The 20,599-nt window shown below is 40.3% G+C and overlaps 1 protein-coding gene across 3 annotated transcripts in view; it reads right to left on the bottom strand.

Annotated features, from left to right (window-relative positions):
* The window catches only part of Mamld1 (mastermind like domain containing 1), a 102,985-nt gene that overhangs the window by 42,248 nt on the left and 40,138 nt on the right, over positions 1-20,599 (bottom strand). For all 3 annotated transcript variants that reach the window (XM_029473610.1, XM_021153298.2, XM_029473609.1), the window contains exon 2: positions 10,851-11,009. In XM_029473610.1, the coding sequence (XP_029329470.1) occupies positions 10,851-10,946 (96 nt within the window). In that variant the 5' untranslated portion in view covers positions 10,947-11,009. The remainder of the gene's footprint in view (positions 1-10,850; positions 11,010-20,599) is intronic.

Raw genomic sequence — 20,599 nt, 5'->3', positions numbered from 1 at the left:
GTAAGTTTATGGTATGACAGCCATGTCATATCGAGAAGACAGCATTTCATACTACACATTTCATGTGTATTTTAAACAATGCTGCTGGGAACATTCCACTACACACTTTATTGTAAGTCTACTTTTGTTTTGAGGGAAGTGGAATGGTTAGTTCATAGAATAATCCTGTGCTTAACTTTCTGAAGTCCCCAAAACTGTTGTTTCACAATCTAGATACTCTTAGAAATCTAGCATTGCAGGTATATGGAAAGACTGCAAGGGAGGGCTCTGTCAACTTCCAGATTATCCAACAGAAACCTCTGTATCTTCTCAGTGATGGTATTCATACACACTAGGCAAGCGCTGCCCCACTGAACTAGACTGGCTGACTTTTGTAAGTTCTTGAGAGAAACATCTATCTGCTCTAGCTCCCTATCTCTGGCATTGTCTGTGGCCCATGCAAGGACCAGAGGCAAATACAAGCAGTGCATTCCCTATCTTGAGGCCAACCAAGCAAAGGCTTCCAGAGGTTCCTGTAATCTGTGATAACTTCTAGCAAAGGCAGAAGGCCAAGGGAAATTCAGCAACCAGAAGACTAGCTCTGTGCTTTCTTAAGACTTGGGATCCTTTCTGACCTACAACTGTAACTTAGGAAAAGTTTGGCAAAATCCTAAACTCTTATGGCAGTGTTTGAGGGAACTCATGTGTTACTATGATTTCTATTGAATGGAATGTGACATTCTCATCTCAGATAGAATGCGCTATCAAGCCTGAACTGTATTTCCCTCAAGACAGGAAGCTCCAGTGAAGGCCTTCCCTTCCAGAAGCTAGTTGTGCCCCATCAGGTACATCTCCATCTTCCATGCCCTATGGTACAGCTCTATATCAGGAACCTAGTGCAAAGGCAAGTTCACCATGTAGTCCACATTTACTTAATCACCTGGGAAACTCCTCTAGAATTGTCTCTGGGGAAAATCCAGCCAGAGGAAGCAATTGGTGTATCTGATCCTGGTGTGGAAGTACACATATGCAATCTTAGCAGAAGCAAGAGTGTCACAAATTAGAGGCTTGCTTGGGCTGCATAGGAAGTTCAAGACCAGAAGGTAGTGAGACTGTGTCTCAGAAAACATACAAATAGCAAAACACAAATAACTAATATGTCAGAGACAGAGAGTGGAGAGGAGAGGAGGGGAAAGAACAGTAGGAGGAGGAGAAAGAAGAGGGGGGATGGATGAAGAACTGGCAGATTCTGACTATGGTGACTGTAGGTAGCAAAGCCTTTTGGGATATTTAGGAGTCTGTGCTACTTTCAAATGAGCACTCAAACAATAGACAGGATCTATACTGATTCTTAAGCTGGTGGACTTTTTCTAGGCCTTTATAACCAAGTCTTGGCCTTCGTTAAGGTCTCAGCCTCTGTCAGTGCACGCTCTTATTCATGATTCTTGGCTTCCAAAAACAATGCTAACATATAGACAGAGCTCTTCTTAGAATATAAGTTTTGCACATGGGTAAGCAGAATCTCATTGAGGCCAAGTGAGTTAATATACTCATGCAGATAGTGAGTGGTAGAGGATCCTCTGTCATTCAAAACTCTGAGGCTCTATAGTCCAGTATCAGAATGTCAAGAACTCAGAATCCGTGATGGTGACTGTGTGGATACCTCTGCACTAGGTTAGCCTTCCTCAGTTGAACTCAGAGTTTATTCTGGGGCACTGAGGGAATGACAGGTCATTTCAGCTTTATACACCAAGAGAATAAAAACCTGCTGTTTAGCGTGCATTACTGTGTTTCAATTTCCCTATAGGGAATATTATACTTTCCCAGGGCTTTCTAAATTACACATCATAGAATAGCAATGGCCTCAGAGAAGGACGTGCCTTTTTTCAGTTGTACAGGAAGGGAGTTTGGATCATAGGAATTTGCTGAAGTTCCTGGGCCCAACCACTTGATTCCAAAGCCCATTATGCGGCCTTAGGGACCTTGAGGGCTCAGGTGTGCATCTGTATAAACTGTCAAACACTCTTTGAATATTAAAGCTTTGCAGGAAAATGGATGGGTCTTGTGAAAGAGACTTCTGGATATTAAATTTCAATGGTAGAATTCAGCATTGTGAGATGCTAAGAGGTATGGCGAAAGACCCAGAACCTGCAGTATGTTTTGCTACCTATAAAATGGGAGAGTGGGGCTACTATACAACTTTCTTTTAAGGATTCTGTAAACTTAGAAATGTAAAGTTAGCATAGTGCCTGGCATGGTGTAGATACCAAATAAATATTACCTTTCATTCCACTCTTTAAAATTCAAACCCACTCTGGGTGGTCCTAAAATAGAGCTGTTAACATGGGTTACTCAGCAAAATTTGCCATTCAAGGCAGATCTTCCCTTAGTCGTTGGCTGTGCTCCTGGACAGCTGTGTGCAAGACTAACGTTTGTAAGCCAAATCATAATAAAATGCAGCAGGAATTTTCCATTGAAAGAAAATCCTCAGTGCACCCTTTTATGAAGTGAAAACTCCTTCATTTAAATGTATTTTTAAAGAGTGTGCATTTGAGGATATTAGCCAGTCTTGTAATGAATTCTATTTCAGTTTTGACCACAAACATATTATTTCATAGCCCCAAAGGACACAATAAACAAGATTAGGTTATATGAAAATAATAAATTTAGGATGTGTATTTATTTTACTATATGTGTAATGACTATGGTTATATAATTGAAATATATGCCCTCTCTTGTGTGTGTGTGTGTGTGTGTGTGTGTGTGTATGAGAGGAAGAGAGAGAGAGAGAGAGAGAGAGAGAGAGAGAGAGAGAGAGAGAGAGNAGAGAGAGAGAGAGAGAGAGAGAGAGAGAGAGAGAGAGAGAGAGAGAGAGAGAGAGAATGAGATTTACATAGGGTCTCATTCTATAGCTTTAGATGACCTGGGACTCACTATATAGTCTAGCACTGAACTCATGGTCATCCTCCTGCATCAGCCTCATTCCTAAGTGCTGACAGGTCTAAGCCACCATGAAACTTCTGGAAGGGCCCATATAGTGACCAGCTGAATGTCTTATAAACAGAAATATGAACATTGATTCTTTGGGAAAATTAAGCTAAGTTATTGGGGGAAAACACAGGAGATTGGTATTTATCTGTGTACTGCCAGTAATATAGTTTCATGTCAGCTGTAAGGGCAGAGGTAAGTAAGGGCAGAACAACATAAGTTCTTTACATGTCACATGGTCATTAAAAAGAGGATGAACAGTACTTAGCTACTGTGCACTTTGCTGTATAAAGTCATGTATTCAGAAAGCAAGGGTTGGGTGCTGGTGTTCTGTGAATAACCTCCTGTAGATATTTTACATAGGTCAAGTTAATTGTCCACAGTCTTAAAAGGCTTATCCTGCGGGAGGAGGAAAGGCAAGAGTTGTTTAGTTTTTCTGAGGGCCATATGGGCAACTGTAACACTAGAGACCAGCCTCACCTGAAGCTTACGCCAGAAAAAGAGGCATCTAAAGAAAGCCACTGCTTTCCCTATCTATCCACCACAGATAAAGGCTTCCAACAGTATAAGGCAGGGATGACGTGGGCTTCATAACAGACACTCCCACCAGAATGAGAACAAGTTGGGCAGATAAGAACCTGAGTGAGGGAGCTGCAGCTCTAGTGGGTAGATCACAAGCTACATCAGCAAAAAGAACAAGTTCAGAAGATTAAAAATATGGTGGTTTGACAGAGTGTTAAAAAGTGTTACCTTTTCATTTAAGTGAAGGTCAGATGCAGGAAGCAGGCTGCAATAGTAGGGCACAGAACTCTTGGCAGGAGGGCAATAGGCTGGAAGGCCCTGGGGGAGACTCTTGGCCTTAGTAGAGGCAGTTAGTGGGCCTGGCAGGCAATGAGCTGGGAAGTAGCCATGAGCTCTCAAGAGGTCTCACAGGCCATGGGAAGGGGCTTGGGCTCTGTTTTTTTTTTTCCAGTGGGAAGCCATTGTGGGGAAAGGTGAAGCAGAGGAAAGATTGGCTCAATGTTTGTGAAAGCTCTCTCTGGATGTTCATGGGAGGTGAAATGAATGGCATGGGAAGGAAAAGAAACATGGGGCTGAGATCAACTAGGACAAGTGGGTGGGCAGAGAGGAACACATGGCCAGGCATGAGGCCCTGTGATTTTTACCTCAAGTGGGTACTGAGGGTAATATTTATTAAGGCAAACAATGGCTTCTAGAAGAAAAAGAACCACATGCCCAGTGACATGAATCATACTTTATAGAAACTTCTGGAAGGGCCCATAGAGTGACTAGCTGAAACTTTTCAAGCCATGTTGTCCTTGTGACTGCAACTGTGTGGGAAACTCTATGCTAAGGGCTAGGCAGGGCTGTGGGCCAACAGGACTTTATTTACCAAGACAGCCTGTGGGCTACTCGTAGTCCCAGTGCACAGCTTCCCAAGCCCTGATCTGGGGCATGAGTTGAACTTTTTCCCCTGGGAAATACTGTATTTCCAAAGCCCCTTGCTCATGCAGCAGGAAACCCGTGTGGTGCTGGCCTACTGTTCACGAAGGAATGTGCCTACAACCTTTTGGGAGAAGAGCTGCATTATTTTAATCATAATGAAACTTGAGTGACCATTTCTGAACTGTGCAATTTATGTAGCAGTCCCAAATGCTGGGCTTCACCAATACTAATGACACTTATTGCACAACTGTTGGCAACTACTCTGGCTCCAGTGAAAGGAGGGAACAACATCCCCTCCTGGATTCCACTGTGCCTTGCTCTCTCAGCCTTTGTATGCAGTTGGGCAATTTTCATTTTATACAGAGCATCTATCTCTGGCCTTCAAGGGTCTCTATGACAATCTGGCTTAACTGTCACCCCCATCCCAATGGCTCTAAGCAACCTGAAGGGTGCTATGCTGGCTATGCATTTTTTAACCTGTACAACATGCCTCTGAGGGCTAGACTTGTTTCCTCTTCGTCTCTATAGATGAGCTACAGAAAAGTTTCAGTCAGGTGACACTGCATGTTGAAATTACCCTCTGTGGAAAATGGTGTTCTGCAAGTTATCTATCTTGTTCTCCTCCCATTCTCAGTAGAAGGCCTCAAGACAAGCATGTCTCAGAAACTGGTAAGGGCAGTAATTGGTTCAGTGATGTTGGTGTGCACCTACTCTGTACAAAGTGATGTACAAGTGATATTGGTATGAACCTACTATGTACAAGGTGCTTAGCAGCAATTGCAGGAGCAGAAAATCAAGATGTCTCAGGCACATGGTAGGAAAGGAACAAATAGCTTTGGGAAGACAAGGGATGGGGAAACAGTTATGCCTAAACTGACACCTATCAAATTCTCCAGCCTAGGGTATTAGTAAAATCAAGAGGCCTATACTTGCACAGGCTTGCCTGGATTTGGGGGTGCCATAGGCACACATCCCACAAGGTATGGTCCCCAGGGTTACACATTCCCTACAAATGTCATTCTGAGCATAGTTGGGCTCTTCTTTGGTTCATGCTCTGGAGGAATACAACTGATTTGCCCTTTATGCCTGTAGTGGCTCTACTTCCAGATACCTGTTACCTTGAGCCTAATATCATGGATTTTGCAGGGAGCAGCTGTGTAGGAATCCAAACAAGGCCACTGTGTGCTCCCATCAGTTCAGAGGCAGGCAGTGAGATTCCACATGCCTGTGAAAGCCAGCTGACAAATGGAGTTTTGTACCCAGCATCTTCCACTTATAACAGGCTGATTTGTAGGTCACTGATTTGCCCAGCCAGGACTCAAATGCAGAGCCCAGTAGTGTTTTTCAAACTGAGAGTAGCTCAGCCCTTGCAGAAAAGAGCAGTCTGCAGGCAACGCCTGTGCCTGGCTTCCCTCCCTGGTTGGGTGTTAGTATCAGGAAAGGGCCCTTGCTGCAGAAGGAGGAGAAGGGGGGCAGGCAAAGGGAGCGAACAGCTGCGTGCTCCATGGGGAGGATCCCCAAAATAGCAAGGCACATACGCACTGCAGGCCTTGACCCAGAATGCTGAGAGTTGCACTATAAATCCAGCTCTTCTCTGTGCAACTGGGCTGCCAATGAGAGACTATAGTCATCCTTAGGGCTCCTCTGTATTCCAAACTGAGCTCCAAGGACATATTGTCCCTTCCCTTTCTGATAGAGAAAAATAATTGTGAGCCAGTGCTAATCTCTGTTTGCTAAAGAGGTGCCAAGACCAGTCGTAGCCTGTGTACTTTAGGACAAGTCTGCATTTCTGTCTTACTCAGAGATCCTGATGTGGGCAGAAAGCACCTCTCAAAGCCACTTGGCCATTGTGGAAACTGAGGGGCCTGAAGCTCAAGTTAAGAAGTCCAAAAAACCAAAGCAACAAAAAAGAAGTCCATAAGTGGTGGGGCCTTCTCTTAAGCATGCCTGGATCTCAGTAGTGCAGCTCACATACTTAGGATCCTCTTTTTGGGGGACACAGTTGTATCTGTAAGCAGGCCTCTAGCCTACATAAAGTAGAGAATATTGGCAAAGACATCAACCCTTGAACCTTGAGATTTCAGAGTCACTTCAATTTCTAACTTCCTGCCTCCTCGTGGAACTCTAAAGCAGCTTGGTTTTCTGCCAGGATGACTGTGCTGGACAGAGAGCTAAATGGAACCACCACAAATGCAATAAAGATACTATCCACTCTTCTGTTTATGCCACTGGACTGAAAGCATCAGGACACCTGAGATTCTGTTTTGTCCAGTGCTCTGTTCTGAAAACCCAAGGCTGAATGTGATGGGCAGAGGACCCTGAGGATATTGGAGCCTCTAATCCAGGCATAAGAAGCAATAAATTGGGCAGAACATCAGATTCACTCCTCCTGGTTTCAAGCTACATCATAGAATAAACTTGCTCTCAGTGAAGGAAGACTAAAGTCTTGGATTCCAGAATCTAGCCTAGAGCTGTGTACATACAAGGGATTGGGCTCTGGGATTGTGATATGATGCCCAACATAGACAGGCCCTTATAAATCATATTCATACTCTCAGAATTCAAGATGAAGGTAACTTTCTGAGATCTTCTTCCTGATTTCAGTACTCTTTGTTTAAAGAACAGAACAGAGCTCCGAGGTTGTTGGGCACAGACCCTGACCCGAATTACATGACACAGAGGAGGTGGAAAGTGCCTCCTACTGGCATTTAAAGGAAATAGTGTCACATGGAACTAGGGGCAATATTATTTAAGTGATTCAAAACCCACATACTCTTTATGGGGTGGGGGTATGTGTTCTCTTCCCAGAATTCTGTTCCCTACTTTTAATTAAAGGTGAGAAGACAGATTGGAGTTGGTTTGGGTCATTCTGTAGGGGCAGAGCACACTTAGTACTATTCACTGGGAACTGTTGATAAAAAACTCTCCACCCTCTCACTAGCCATTCTCTACAAGGTACTATGTTCCTCTGGCCTTATTATTTTGTCCATAAAGAAAGTGATAAGAATATCCTCTCTTTGAGCCAAAGAGTATTTGGCAAGCTTATAACATGTATGGGGCATGCCAACTCATTGTAATCTATAGAGTAACTCTACCACAAGCCCAAGGCTCCTGAACAGAGCTGATGAACAGAGAGTACATGTTATTTTCTTCCACCAAATTTTCCATTTAGTGACCATAGCTTCCCCATTTCTAGAATACTTACAAGAGTTAATGCTATTTATTTTGGCAGTAATGGGGACTGAATCTGGAGCCTTGTGCATGCCAAGTAAGCACTGTGCCCACTGAGCTATATCCCCAGGCTAACTCTTCCATTTTGTCCAGAAACTGCTGTAGAAATGGAATAGGTATAGACAGAGGCAGAGATGACATATGACTTGAACACTGAGTCCTTGTCCCATGAGGCTCTGGAGCACTCAATGCCTTTGAGCTCTTCAATCACCCCACTGGATCAGTAAATGAAGTCCAGTCTTAACTTCAAAGGAGAGGACATGATGTTCTACATGTTGACCCCATATGCTAACCTTGGATAGATGGCCAAATGTTGCCAAAAGAAAACCTGTCCTGTGCCACAGCAGCCATTAAGTAATCATGGTACTAGATGAATAGCAATGCCGAAAAGGAACTTGAATCTCTATGTCTCTTTACAATTTGCTTTGTAATGTGTACTCAGCATTTTGTGTTTCAAAACAAGCTTTCAGTCTAAGAGGCAGCAGAGTTTGGTGCTCTGAAATCGGCCTGTTATTAATTTATGACTTTGGTCAAGATGCTTAACCTATCTGAGGTTCAGTTTGCTTATGGTAATGACTTCTTAGGGTCTGACTCTCCAAAAGCTTCACTTAGTGCTAACATTTAGTGAATGCTGAAATCAACCTGGCTATTCTTGCTCTAGGTTCATCTGAAGTTTGGTTTCTAGAGGGCAGTGGATGAACATTGGTAGCCATTTAGGAGCAGGTGTAAGACTAGAAACATTAGGGTCCTGGACCATGGTCTTAGGCTGAAAATATGTCACTTCAAATTCAAATCTTTTTTCAAGGGAGCTCTCAGTTGTTTCCATAAAAATTCCAGAGCAATTAAAAGGTTGCCTTTTAGTGTCACACACCTATAATTCAAGCACTCAGGAGACTGAGGCAGGAAGATCAAAAGTTTCGGACCAGCCTAGTGTACAGAGGGGGATCCTGCCTCTACACAGATAAATCTCTTCTCTCAGACTGATAGAATTTTATTTCGTTATTTTAATATGATACAGATTTTTCTGTTAGCTGGATTTTCAACCTACTGAAAAAGAAACTAATTAAGGTTACTTCCCAGAGCAGATGTCTATGTTCAGGAGGCATTCAGGATGCACTCAGGTGACACAAACACTGTGCTTCCAGACTCATGTGGTTTCTTGGGACCAGGGGGCAGTATTAGCACTGGATGTCATTAAACCTCAGAAAGATGGCCAACAATCGGAGCATCTGAAATCCAGCTAAGCCACACCCTGGAAATGCAAGGTCAGTTACTACTAAGGACAGCCTTCTGCAATGAGTGTTGGAATCCCTGCAGCAACTTCCTTGGGCAGTAGGTTTTTGTTGAACACACAGGATATGTTGGTATTAATCTGTCAATGTCTGACTCTTACTTCTCTAGAACCCTGCTGTTCAGATCCTCAGCGTCTGCAGCCAAGTTGGAGGCTAACATTAGGTAACTTACTGAGGCTACAGGGATTGACTGGCCACCACAACCCAGCTGTTCTCATACCACAAGAGCTTCCCTGGATGCTTACAGACAGGAGCAGTGGTGCTTATCAGGCACTGGAGAGTGGGTGCTCTCAATGCTATCCCTTTTGGACATATCCCATATGTGCCTTCTAAGAGGGCAGATGCAGTTTCAGCTGTGAAGAAGGCTCATCTGAGGGACCTGCTTTCAGAAACTCAGGTATATTTTTGGACCCCTTCAACTGGGGCAAATCGTTGGTCTTCTAGGTCAGCTTGGTATTTCAAAAATAGCCAGGTCACTCCGAACCAAGAGTAGAGAATGAGCTGTGCCATGGAGGATGTGGAAGAGGAGGAGGAGGAGGAGGAAGCAGAGGAAGAGGAGGAGGAGGAGGAAGAGCTGATTTTGATCAAGTGCAAGGTGTGACTCTAAAGCAATGAATGTGCATTTTTGCAAGGCTTATAAAGTGTACTAGAGGGCATTTGCTATAAGATCCCAAGCCAGAAAATGGCATGAGCCATGATAGCTGCTGCACAGTGAGACCTGTTCCAAGGACAGGGATCCCTAGACGGCATGCAAATGACTTACACAGGTGGAAACAAAACATTACTTACCAGACACATTTTATTTTTATTAGAGTGTCTGGACAGTGAGTAAGTCATAGGTAAGCCTCCTTCCTGTCCCTATAGCCCACCCACATTTGTGCCCAAGTGGATTGGAAAAAGGAAGACTTTAAAATCAAGCCTAAACTGACTATGGACTCTGGAGACATCCTAGATCAAAGGGAAGTCTGAAATATAAAGGAATGTTACAAGGGAGATTTTCTTTGGGAAATGCCTCAACTGGTGGCTGGAAATTTGGAAAACAAGTCATATGGGCCAACCAATTGACCTGTCTCTCTCTCTGCCCAACCCACTGGACTGCCTGTCCTTGTGAATGCTGTGATACTCTAGACACCAAAGGTTTTAAAGGTTATGTGCTCCACTTAATAGCCTATCCTCAATACATTTTTGACAATGAAGAAATAAAGAAAACCATGACTGAATCACTCACACATGTACACATAACAGCTTTCAGAAGATGAACAAAACACATTGCCCTGGGAACTGGGGAAGACCTGTCTCCCAGTCATGTGAACTGACATTACCTCAGAGCTCAGGGCTCAGCTCCATGAACAGGAAGGAAACAGATCCATGGCTCTATAGGAACTATTTCCCCTCTGCTCTATTACATTCAGAGATTAGGCAAGCCACTCCTCTGTGGGCTAATAACCAGAAATAACAGCCATTGTGTTTGCTGTAGCTCCTGCTAACCTAATCTTAATACACTGGTGATGTTGCAGGCACCAACTATAAACTTAAGCTTACTATCATGCTTGTCCTTAAAACTAGCACTGGAATCCCTAAACCTGAGTTCCAAACACTTAGATGATGGCTAGATTCCTAGAGAGGAAAGCACAGATGTGTTAAATGGCTTTAAGAAAAGATACCAGGGCCAGAGTTAAGTAGGAATCTTTTTGTATGCCTAGTTTCTTACTGTTTTGTTTTGTTGTTGTTTTGTTTTGTTTTCTAGGAACCTAAAGGGTCTGAGGTGGTTCATTTTCTGTATTAAATTTCCTTGTATTTTCAATTGATTTCCAACACCAAATTTGTACAAAGGATTTCAACAACACATCTTATGTTCAAATTTAAGGTTAGAAGCATTCAACACCACCCTCCCCCCACAGCCCATTTTCTGACCGATTCCTGGAGCTTTCTGGTCTCCTGACGATTTCCCACCATGTTGAAATGGGGAAGCATGCTCTCGATTACAAGCCGACTTTTCCAGTCATCCATTGTTTGACCTGCAATTTTATTCTTGACTCTCCAAGGCGTTTTCCAAACGACCTAGACACAGGGCTTAAGGAGACAAAAAAATACACTGTCTTTCAGATATTAAGATGAGACCATTGACCCCATGATTCAGAGACTTTCAATTCTGAAGGCAGGCTTATGGTATCTGCCTCATTCATCTTCCTGTCTCTCCTCCCACCATACCAACCTCATAGTCAACCCCACCCCCAGGGATGAGGAGTACTTCCATGAACCAGTTTGTCCAGGATAAAATGGCCATCCATGGCCATGAAACAAACAAATTGTGCTGAAAAACATAGGAGAGTGTGGAGAAGAGGCCTGATGAGACTAAAATGGCACTGGACATACAGATGGGCAAAGTGAGTTCTCGGTCTAGCTTTGTTTTTGTGTAAGACTCATAGAGGGCTCTCCTATGTTCTGAGATATAGTCCCCTTTGGTGAAAAACATGTAGACTGAATCAAAATGATGGCTTAGTGGCTCTTTAACTTGACTATAACCAGCCTTCACGGCATGTGATAACTCTGGCTAGATCAATACCCATCCAAGTGAACAGACCAACAGTTCCAATCGTGACTGACATGGGAAAGAAGGAATGGATGCTGAAAGGAGCTCCAGAAGCCCTGGTGCACTGGTTGAGAGGACATCAAATGCGCTACTCCAGCACATCATGCATGGGTAAGAACACACATGTAAACCCAAGCAAAGCAGTTGTCTGATTTTCAGAAGCTACACACAAAGTCAGAACTATATTAAGGTATTCAAATATGGGGTTAGATTTTCTCATTGTGGTGTCCCTTTTCTGTACAGTACCAGGCATTAAAATCTTGATGTTAGGAAAGTCAGAGAGCACTTTCCCCCATTTTCCCACTGAGTGAAAACAAAATCTTTGTCATGTTATATAAAACAAACATTAGAGGATCCTGTAAGGTAGAGAGAATATAAATAGTCTAGGGACCTTGGGATATGATGAGTTCTCTAGGATTTCTTTTGCTTCAAATATTTTACTAGATTTAGAGCCAAAGAAATCAGCGACTTCAAATGCCAATGGTCACACACACACACAAAAAGTGCCCCAACAAAGGTTTTCTTTTTCTAGTCATAGGACCAAGAAAGAGACTTTTGAGACTGAGAACCTTAAGACAAAACTGTTCTAATCCAGATAACCACCAGAAAAGATATTTCAGTCCCATCCCATTCCACCAGCAAAGACCAAGTGCGGATCTCACTGTATTCCTCCTTGGGAGTAATGAGACACGGATCTCAGTTCCACTGGAGGGATAACAGCAGATGCTTCATGAGAACTTGGATGTCACGTGCTTGCCTAGTAGTAATGTGGGTCCCAACCTCCTTTACATCAAAGAAACTTTCTAGAAAACTTGGACTTTTATATTGCTGGGTAAAAGAAAAATGCTATCCTCCTTTCCTGCCAAGTCAATCGAAACAGAAGATTTCAATAAGAGCTAGTTTTAAATATTAAAAATATCCTATTTTAGCAAAAAGGCACTTGGCCCAAGACCAAAAGATCTAAAATGAAGTGAAAAAATATTAATGGATGTGTCACCAAGATTATGAAGATGTTGCAATTACCTGACTAGAATTTAAAAACAGTAATCATTTAAATGCTTTCACAAGAAACAGAATATTTTAAACAAAAGCAAGCAAACAAACAAACAAGCATACAAAAACAGAGACAATCCCAGGAAATTGTAATACTAGAACCAGAAACCACAGTAACTTAAGTAAATTTAGTGGATGGAACCAAGAGAAGAATGAGAAGAACAGCTGATGACTTGTACCCTTTCAGTACAACTTCTGCATGTGAAGACAAAGACTGGGAAAGTGTGACAGAAAAATGATACTCCTACCTATAGGAGATAACTAGCTTCAATGATGGCAAATAATTTGCTCAGAAGCCACAGCAGTCACAAGGAACTAATGCACCAATTCTCAAATGTGGGAGAGAGCTTCAGCACAAAATCTTAGTGAAAATGTTTCAGATGTAGAGGGGGAATCTTGGTATTCTTAGATAAATGGAAAACAATGAAATTAAACAACAACACACCTTTACTAAGATAATAATTAAAGGGAGTTCTCCAAACAAAACAATTGAAGAAGCAATGCTGGTATTAGCAAGGAAGAAAGAACAATGTAGAGAAAAAAAAACAATATGGCTAAATAAAATAGATTTTCCTTCATATTTAAATTTCCTAAATAAGTTGATGGTTGAATTACCAATTATAATATTGTCTAATATAGTTCTAAATATTTAGGAAAGACATATTTAACACAAGACATATTTAACACAATTTACATTATAAATAAAAGTAAAAGTGTAGAAAGAAATGCAAGGTTTTTCTACTTCATTAAAAGTAGTAAAATGTTGACAATGGTTGTACATTTTAAATTACAAACATACATACACACAGGATACAGAGTACAAACACAACAAATAGATATTATACTTGAATCCAATATTATTCTAAACAAATCACTCAAGTAATCCATAGAAAGAGGAAAAAGAAAAAAATGAACAAACCTCATGGGGAATAAAAAGAAAACATATAAGTGGGTAGGAATAAACACTAATATCATCAAGTATGTTAAACAATGACTTAAGAGTTTGCCAAATAAGATAAAAACCATCACTTAATAACATAGTATTTCAATATGTTTGCTCAAATATAATAATTTAAGGAGATTTAAAGTGAAGGAAAAGAAACATGCACATGGACACCCAGTTCTCTCAGATCATTTCTTGAAACTAATTTTTATTCAATGTATATTTCTGCCATCTTTGTAAAAAAAATCATGGAAGTGTGGTTCCATGAATTTATACCTGGTTCCTCAACTCTATGTCAGTGATCTATGTGTCTGCTTTTGTGTCAGCCAGTAATATGCTGTTTTCTTTACCACATATCTGTAGAATAATTTGAAATCATTCATGGCAATACCTCCCACAGGATTGTTTTCGTCATTGTTGTTTAGGTTTGCTATGGCTACCCTGGGTATTTTGTCCTTCTACATAAAAATTTGGAGTGTTTCTGTCTGTGAATTAATGGTATAGGAATTTTGATTTGGGATGATGGCATTGAATCAATAGATTGCTCTTGACAAGATGATCTTTTCACAACATTAATTCTTCCAGCCTGTGAGCATAGAGTATTTTTCCATCTTCTAGTGTCTCTTTAATGTCTTAAGATTTGCATTATGGAGGTCTTTAATCTTTTTAGTCAAGTTTGCTTACAAATATTTTGGGTGACTTTTGTGAATGGGATTGATTGCCTCACTTTTTCAGTCTGTTTGTCATTAGTATACCGGAAGGTTGCTTATTTTTGTGTGTCGATTTGGCATCTCACCACTTTGCCTAAATTAACTATCTCTATGAGTCTTTTTGGAGTCTTAGGGTCTCCTGTATGTAGAATCATCATCTGAAAATAGGGATGCCTTGATTTATTCCCCTATTTGTAGCCCTTTAAATTCCTTCTTTTATCTCAGTGTAGCTATAGCTTCAAGCACCATGTTAATAGAGGGAGAGAGTGTGGGCTGCCTTGCCTTATTCCTGATCTCAGCGGGAACTCTTCAGCTGTTTTTCTCCATTGAGCATGACATTGGCTATATGTTTGATGTATGTAGCCTTTATTATATTGAGAAATGCTTCCTCATTCTCTAGCCTCTCCATGCCTTCTCATTTACACAATGTTGGTTTTTGTTAAAGAATTTTTCTATGTCCTTTGAGATGATTGGATGATTTCTGCCTTTCATTCGTTTAAATGATTAATTACACTTATTGATATATGTATGACGAACCATCCCTGAATTCATAGAATGAAGCCAAATTAGTCATGATGAATGATCTTTTAAATATGATATTGAATTCAATTTGCCAGTATTTTATTGAGAATTTTCTCATCTTTATCTATCAGGAAGAAGAGCAGCCTGCAATTTATTTATTTATTTATTTATTTGTGCAATAACTTCATCTGTTTTGCAGATCATCAGGATAATATTGGTTTTGTAATAGAAAAAAAAAGAAAGGAAGTTTTTCTTTCTCTGTATTTCATGGGATAATTTGATTAGTTCTTTACAATTCTGGTAGAATTCTGCTATGAATTCATCTGGTTCAGGGCCATTTTTTTATTTGAGAGACTTTTTATTCTAGCTTCAATATCATCACTGTTTATAGATGTTCGAATTATTTATTTCATTTTGGTACGTCACAGGACATCGTTATCAATCCCCTCATTTCAGGCTCTGGGCATACCATGGAAGAAGCAGAAATAAAATAATACACAGAAGATAGGGGAAGGTGATATGAAATCTGTCTTCTGGACATGATATGACTATCAAACCCTTGAACTCACAGCAGCTTTTGTTACCTGTACAAGACATGTACAAGATCAGCCCAGGTCAAATTCTGCCATAGATGGGGAAGATAATCTCCAAATCCATGCCATACTGAGGCGTTATTGACAGTAGATAGTTGTTGGGTGGAGAAGGAATCACTGTTTTATGAGGAACTGGCTAGCTATGTACTATCCATGCTCAAGTGTATGACACCACCCACACTCATGCGTACATAGGCAGCACTAATCAGATTTAGTAGGTTAAGAAGAACATAGGAAGTTTGGAGGGAGACATATTGGGAGAATATAGGGGTAGTTGGAAGAGGGAAATGAGGAATGGATATGATCATATTTATTGTATACATGCATTAAACTTTAAATAATAAAAATTCATATAAAAGAAATTAATTATGCAAATATGAATTAAAATGAGATCAAGACCATTTCAATGACAAAAAGACATCTTCCAAACAACAGAGCTGAAAAACATAGGATGTACAAATGAACTAAAAGAATGACTTATAAAAATGTAAAAGTATTGAAATAATACATGACATTTTCTATTACTATAATGGAATCAAATTAGAAAACAAAAGAAAAAAGATAAATATTTTTTAAAACACTTAGAAACAAAAGCACTAGCTTAAAATTGTGTCTGAAGTTTGAAGAAAAGAAATTAAATATGCTGAAGTTAATGAAAATGAAAGCACAACTTCTCAGAGTTGTGGTCCATTACTAAAGCTGTTCTAAGAGGAGTCATAACACTAAATGCTTCCATTAAAAGTAAGGGGGGGATGTTAAGTTTTGAAAAAGAACATAAAAACTCAAATACACACAGAAGGAAATAGTAAAAAGTTTAAAATAAATTATGCTGAAAACAAAAACCAAGAGATAAGGCCAATGCGAAAAGATAGGTTTGACAAAGTTAGTAAAATTGCTGAAACTGAAAACTAAAAATTACAACGAATGAAAAAGGAATTATTACTACACACTCTGCAGATTAGAAAACACTATTTTACATATTAAATTTGCAAATCTTTTAAAAAATGGAGCAATTTTCCTAAGGTACAAATGGTCAAATTACCCAATATTAAAAACTCTATCATTTTAATTCCCCAAAACTCTATAATTTTAATTCTAAAAGGGGAATCATAATTGTTAATACCCAGGATGTGAAACTTTGAAGGGGCTGAAATGTGCCTTAGTGATAGAGAGCTCTTTTAGCATATGGGAGCCCCTGGGTTCAGCCTGTGAATGCTACCTCCAATCCCTGTTCCCAGTACAGCAAAAGGAAGATTCTGGGCTCAGATAGTCTCAAATGATGAATGATCTTTTTGCTGTGATAGTTAACTCAGTTTGCCAGCATTTTATTGAAAATGTTTGCATCTTGTCTGTTAGGAAGATCAGCTTGTAATTTTCTTTTCTATGTGGTACTGAAACAGAGCTATTATCAACTCTATATGAGCATGGCCTCTTTCAGGGAATACTTGCTGGGTTGTTGGATTATCTTCATAGCATAGACACAGACTGTTCAGACAGAAAATTGCAGAACAATGTACATAGAACAATTCTAAAAAACATTTTAACCACTTAAAAAGGGAAATACCATCACAAGCTAACTTGCTTTGCACTAGGCATATAATGCTGGGGTGTTATCTGCTATAGTAACAGAAAAAGATGCAAAACAAAAACCCCATCCATTTTGAATGCTCTAGATAACATTGCATGTACATGAGTTTTCTGCCTTTATAAAACATTTAGTGACAACGCCACATGCTGGGAAAGATGTGGAGGAATGCCATTCATCCATGGTTAGTGGACCTTTGTAATGGTGCTCCCACTCTTAAGAAAAAAAAAAAAGAAAGAAACATGTAAATAAATACCAGCAACTATATTCCTGGATGTTTATCTAGACACATGAAAATGAAAGTCTGTAACAAAGTAACATAAGGGATATATATATATATATATATATATATATATATATATATAATTTTATTGATTTTGATATTGTATGACTGCTAGAGAACATGTACTTCAAGGGATACTGTGTGAGGGGTAAAGGGGGCTTCTCTCTATTGTGTTTACAGTTTACATCGACTCTAATAATTTCCCAGTAAGAAGCTGACCGTTACTTAAAAAGAATTCAGCCTCCAGATCCAGGACTTATTGGTTCCTTGTGTTGCCTCTGAGACATTTCTTCCAGGGCATTCTTGCTTCAAACAGTTTATAGATGTCTGTATCTCTCTTCCTATTTAAAACAAATCAACAATCATTTCCTCTTCAGCCTTTCCTGGATGTATTAGAAACCAAACCTGAGGCCTTAACTGGGATATCTATCAAATACTAAGGTCAAAATGGTATATATTATACACAGTGCATGCAAATGAGGAAGAGAGAAAGAGCCTTCCATTAGTGGAGATGCAGCCATTAAGCCTGCACAACAGAAACTCAGCACTTTCAGTCTGTAGGGGATAGAGATTTGGTTATTTCAGGTCTAGTAACACAAAACCAAAGGACACCATACATTCAAGCTAAAGAAAATAATCATTAAGACAAAAACAAAAAACAAAATAAAAACCAGAAAAAATCTCCAAAGGCCTTCAAAAGACACCATTCTATTGATTTCATGTTCTCCAAATCCAACAGAAAGAGAACAAGTTTAGGTAGGGGTAATAACTAGAGCTTTCTGAACAAAAATCTTGACTCTGTATCTTGAAGCAGTGGTCTACGCCTTCATTCCCACAACTATCCTGCTTGAGTACTGGCAGGGCCAGGACTGAGGAGAAAGAGAGGAAAGAGCTGTATAACTGGCTGGCTGGCAGCATGTAGACTAAAAGGCCGAGGCTACTATTCTCCAGACTTTCAACATGGATGGTCGAAAGAAAAAGAGCTGAAGATAGGAAGAAAATGCTTCCCCAGAAACCTACTATCTTTCTATTGTCACAAGCCTCAGTCCATCCTGTGCTCCAGGACACTGGTTGACTGGTCCTAATCATTATCTGAACTAACAATCTGGGGCATAGATCAAAGAGGATATCTTAGTCAAGAGAACTAAACCTAGGGGGTACAGGAAGAACTCGATGTTTGGAGGGGCTCCCTCTTATTCCCCTTGCCTTGACTGGAAGTTATTTGATATTCCAGTCCTCTTCCAGAGAGGAGTCAAGTCTTTGATGTGTCAGTAGCCCTACCTTTCTAATGCTGCAACCCTTTAAATACAGGTTCTCATGTTGTTGTGATGCCCAATCATAAAATTATTTTGTTGCTACTTCATAACTGTAATTTTGCCATAACTGTAATATTATCCACTGTTATGGATCATACTATAAAGGTCAGTGTTTTCAGATGGTCTTAGCAATGCTTATGAAAGGGTCATTCACCCTCTGAGAAGTTGTGACCCACAGGTTGAGAACTGCTGTGCTAGAGTGTTCATGCTTACAGTACGGTCTCAGGAACTACGTGCCGAATGGATCTGCAAGGTGCGCTCAAGCTTAGATGACAAGCTTCCCTAGAACCATTCTCAGGACTTTAGTTACTTGGTCAAGAGCTTCAGTGATTGTTGTACTGGAGCCCAAGTAAGCTTAGCAATGCATAATGTTATTCAACATTTCTGTGCATTTGAATAGGCTGTTTTGACACTGTGCAAGAGCTGCAAGGCATATAATTACAGTTCTGTGCTAATAAACATGTTAATATTGGAAAATGTCACTTTTCACTTTGAAAAGTTTAATTTAACAACTACATATGGGCCTGGGGATGTAGCTTAGTAGAGTACCTGCCCAGTGTGCACAAAGCCCAAGGTGGGATTTAATCCCCCACATTGCATAAAACATATATGGTAGCACATGCCTGAAATCGTGGTATCTGGGAAGATGGTCAGAAGTTTATTATTATTATTATTATTATTATTATTAGATATTTTCTTTATATACATTTCAAATGCTATCCCGAAAGTTTCCTATACCCTCCCTCTGCCCTGCTCCCCTACCCACCCACTCCCACTTCTTGGCCCTGGCATTCCCCTGTACTGGGGCATATAAAGTTTGCAATACCAAGAGGCCTCTCTTCCCAGTGATGGCTGACTAGGCTATCTTCTGCTACAATCAGAAGTTTAAGGTCATCCTGACTACATAGCTAGCTTGAGGCCAGCCTAGTATTCATGTAACCTTGTCTCAAAGAAAACAAACAAACAAATCTAAAAATCTAAAGCTGATGCCAAGAAATTGGAAAGCTCTCAGGCTGTTGCTGGATGTGGAAAGGCGAACAGCTAGACAGAGAATGTGAGAGTAGCCATAGAATGCAGAAACTCTACTCAAAGTTTGGGACCCAGATATTACTAGAGGTACTATGCATAAAAGCTCCAAATTTTCACTGAGGTGTGTGGCTAGACCAAATGTAGAGAGAGTATCTACCTAAGGCAATATTACTCGATATTAGACAAGAATGGATTGGCAAGAGCTACACAGATGTCCCTCAGAACCATTGAGCCAAGGAAGGGACCATATGGTGTGTAACTCTATTTCTGTTTTCTTCCTTCCTTATTTCTTCCCTCCCTCCCTTCCTTCCTTGCTACTCTTCTTTCTCTCTGTCTTTCTGTCTCTCTCTGTCTCCCTTCCTTCCTCCTTCCCTCCCTCCCTCTCTCCCTCCCCCTCTCTTTCTTTCAATTTTTGGGTTTGTAATATAAATACAACATTTCCTCCTTACCTTTCCTCTCTCCATATACTCCCATACATCCCTCTTTATTCTCTTTCAAATCCATGGCCTTTTATTTTTATTAACACACACGCACACATGCACGCATGCACGCACACACATACACACACACACACTTCTAAATATATAAATATAACCTACTCCATTTATATAATGTTACTTGTGTGTGTGTGTATATATATATATATATATATATGTGTGTGTGTGTGTGTGTGTGTGTGTGTGTGTGTTCAGGGATAAACATTTGTTTTTGTTTGTTTACTTATTTTGTTTTTAGGTGTAGATTTTATGATAGGGTTCCTTTGTGTAGCCCTGGCTGTCCTGCAACTCTGTAGATCAGACTGGCCTTGAACTCACAGAGATCCACCTGCCTCTGCCTTCCCAGTGCTGGGAATAAAAGTGTGTGCCACCACTACCTGGCTTCCAATTGTTATTTTTAAAGATTTATTTGTTTTTATTCTTAGTGTCTGTGTTTTGCCTCCAAGAATGTGTACCATGTGCATGCCTGGTGCCTGCAGAACCAGAAGAGGTGGTCAGATCTACAGAATCAGTTAGAGATGATTGCAAGTACATGTGGG

Source organism: Mus caroli, chromosome X (assembly GCF_900094665.2).
Source record: "Mus caroli chromosome X, CAROLI_EIJ_v1.1, whole genome shotgun sequence".
Taxonomy (NCBI): Eukaryota; Metazoa; Chordata; class Mammalia; order Rodentia; family Muridae; genus Mus; species Mus caroli.
This window is presented reverse-complemented; position numbering and strand designations above follow the sequence as displayed.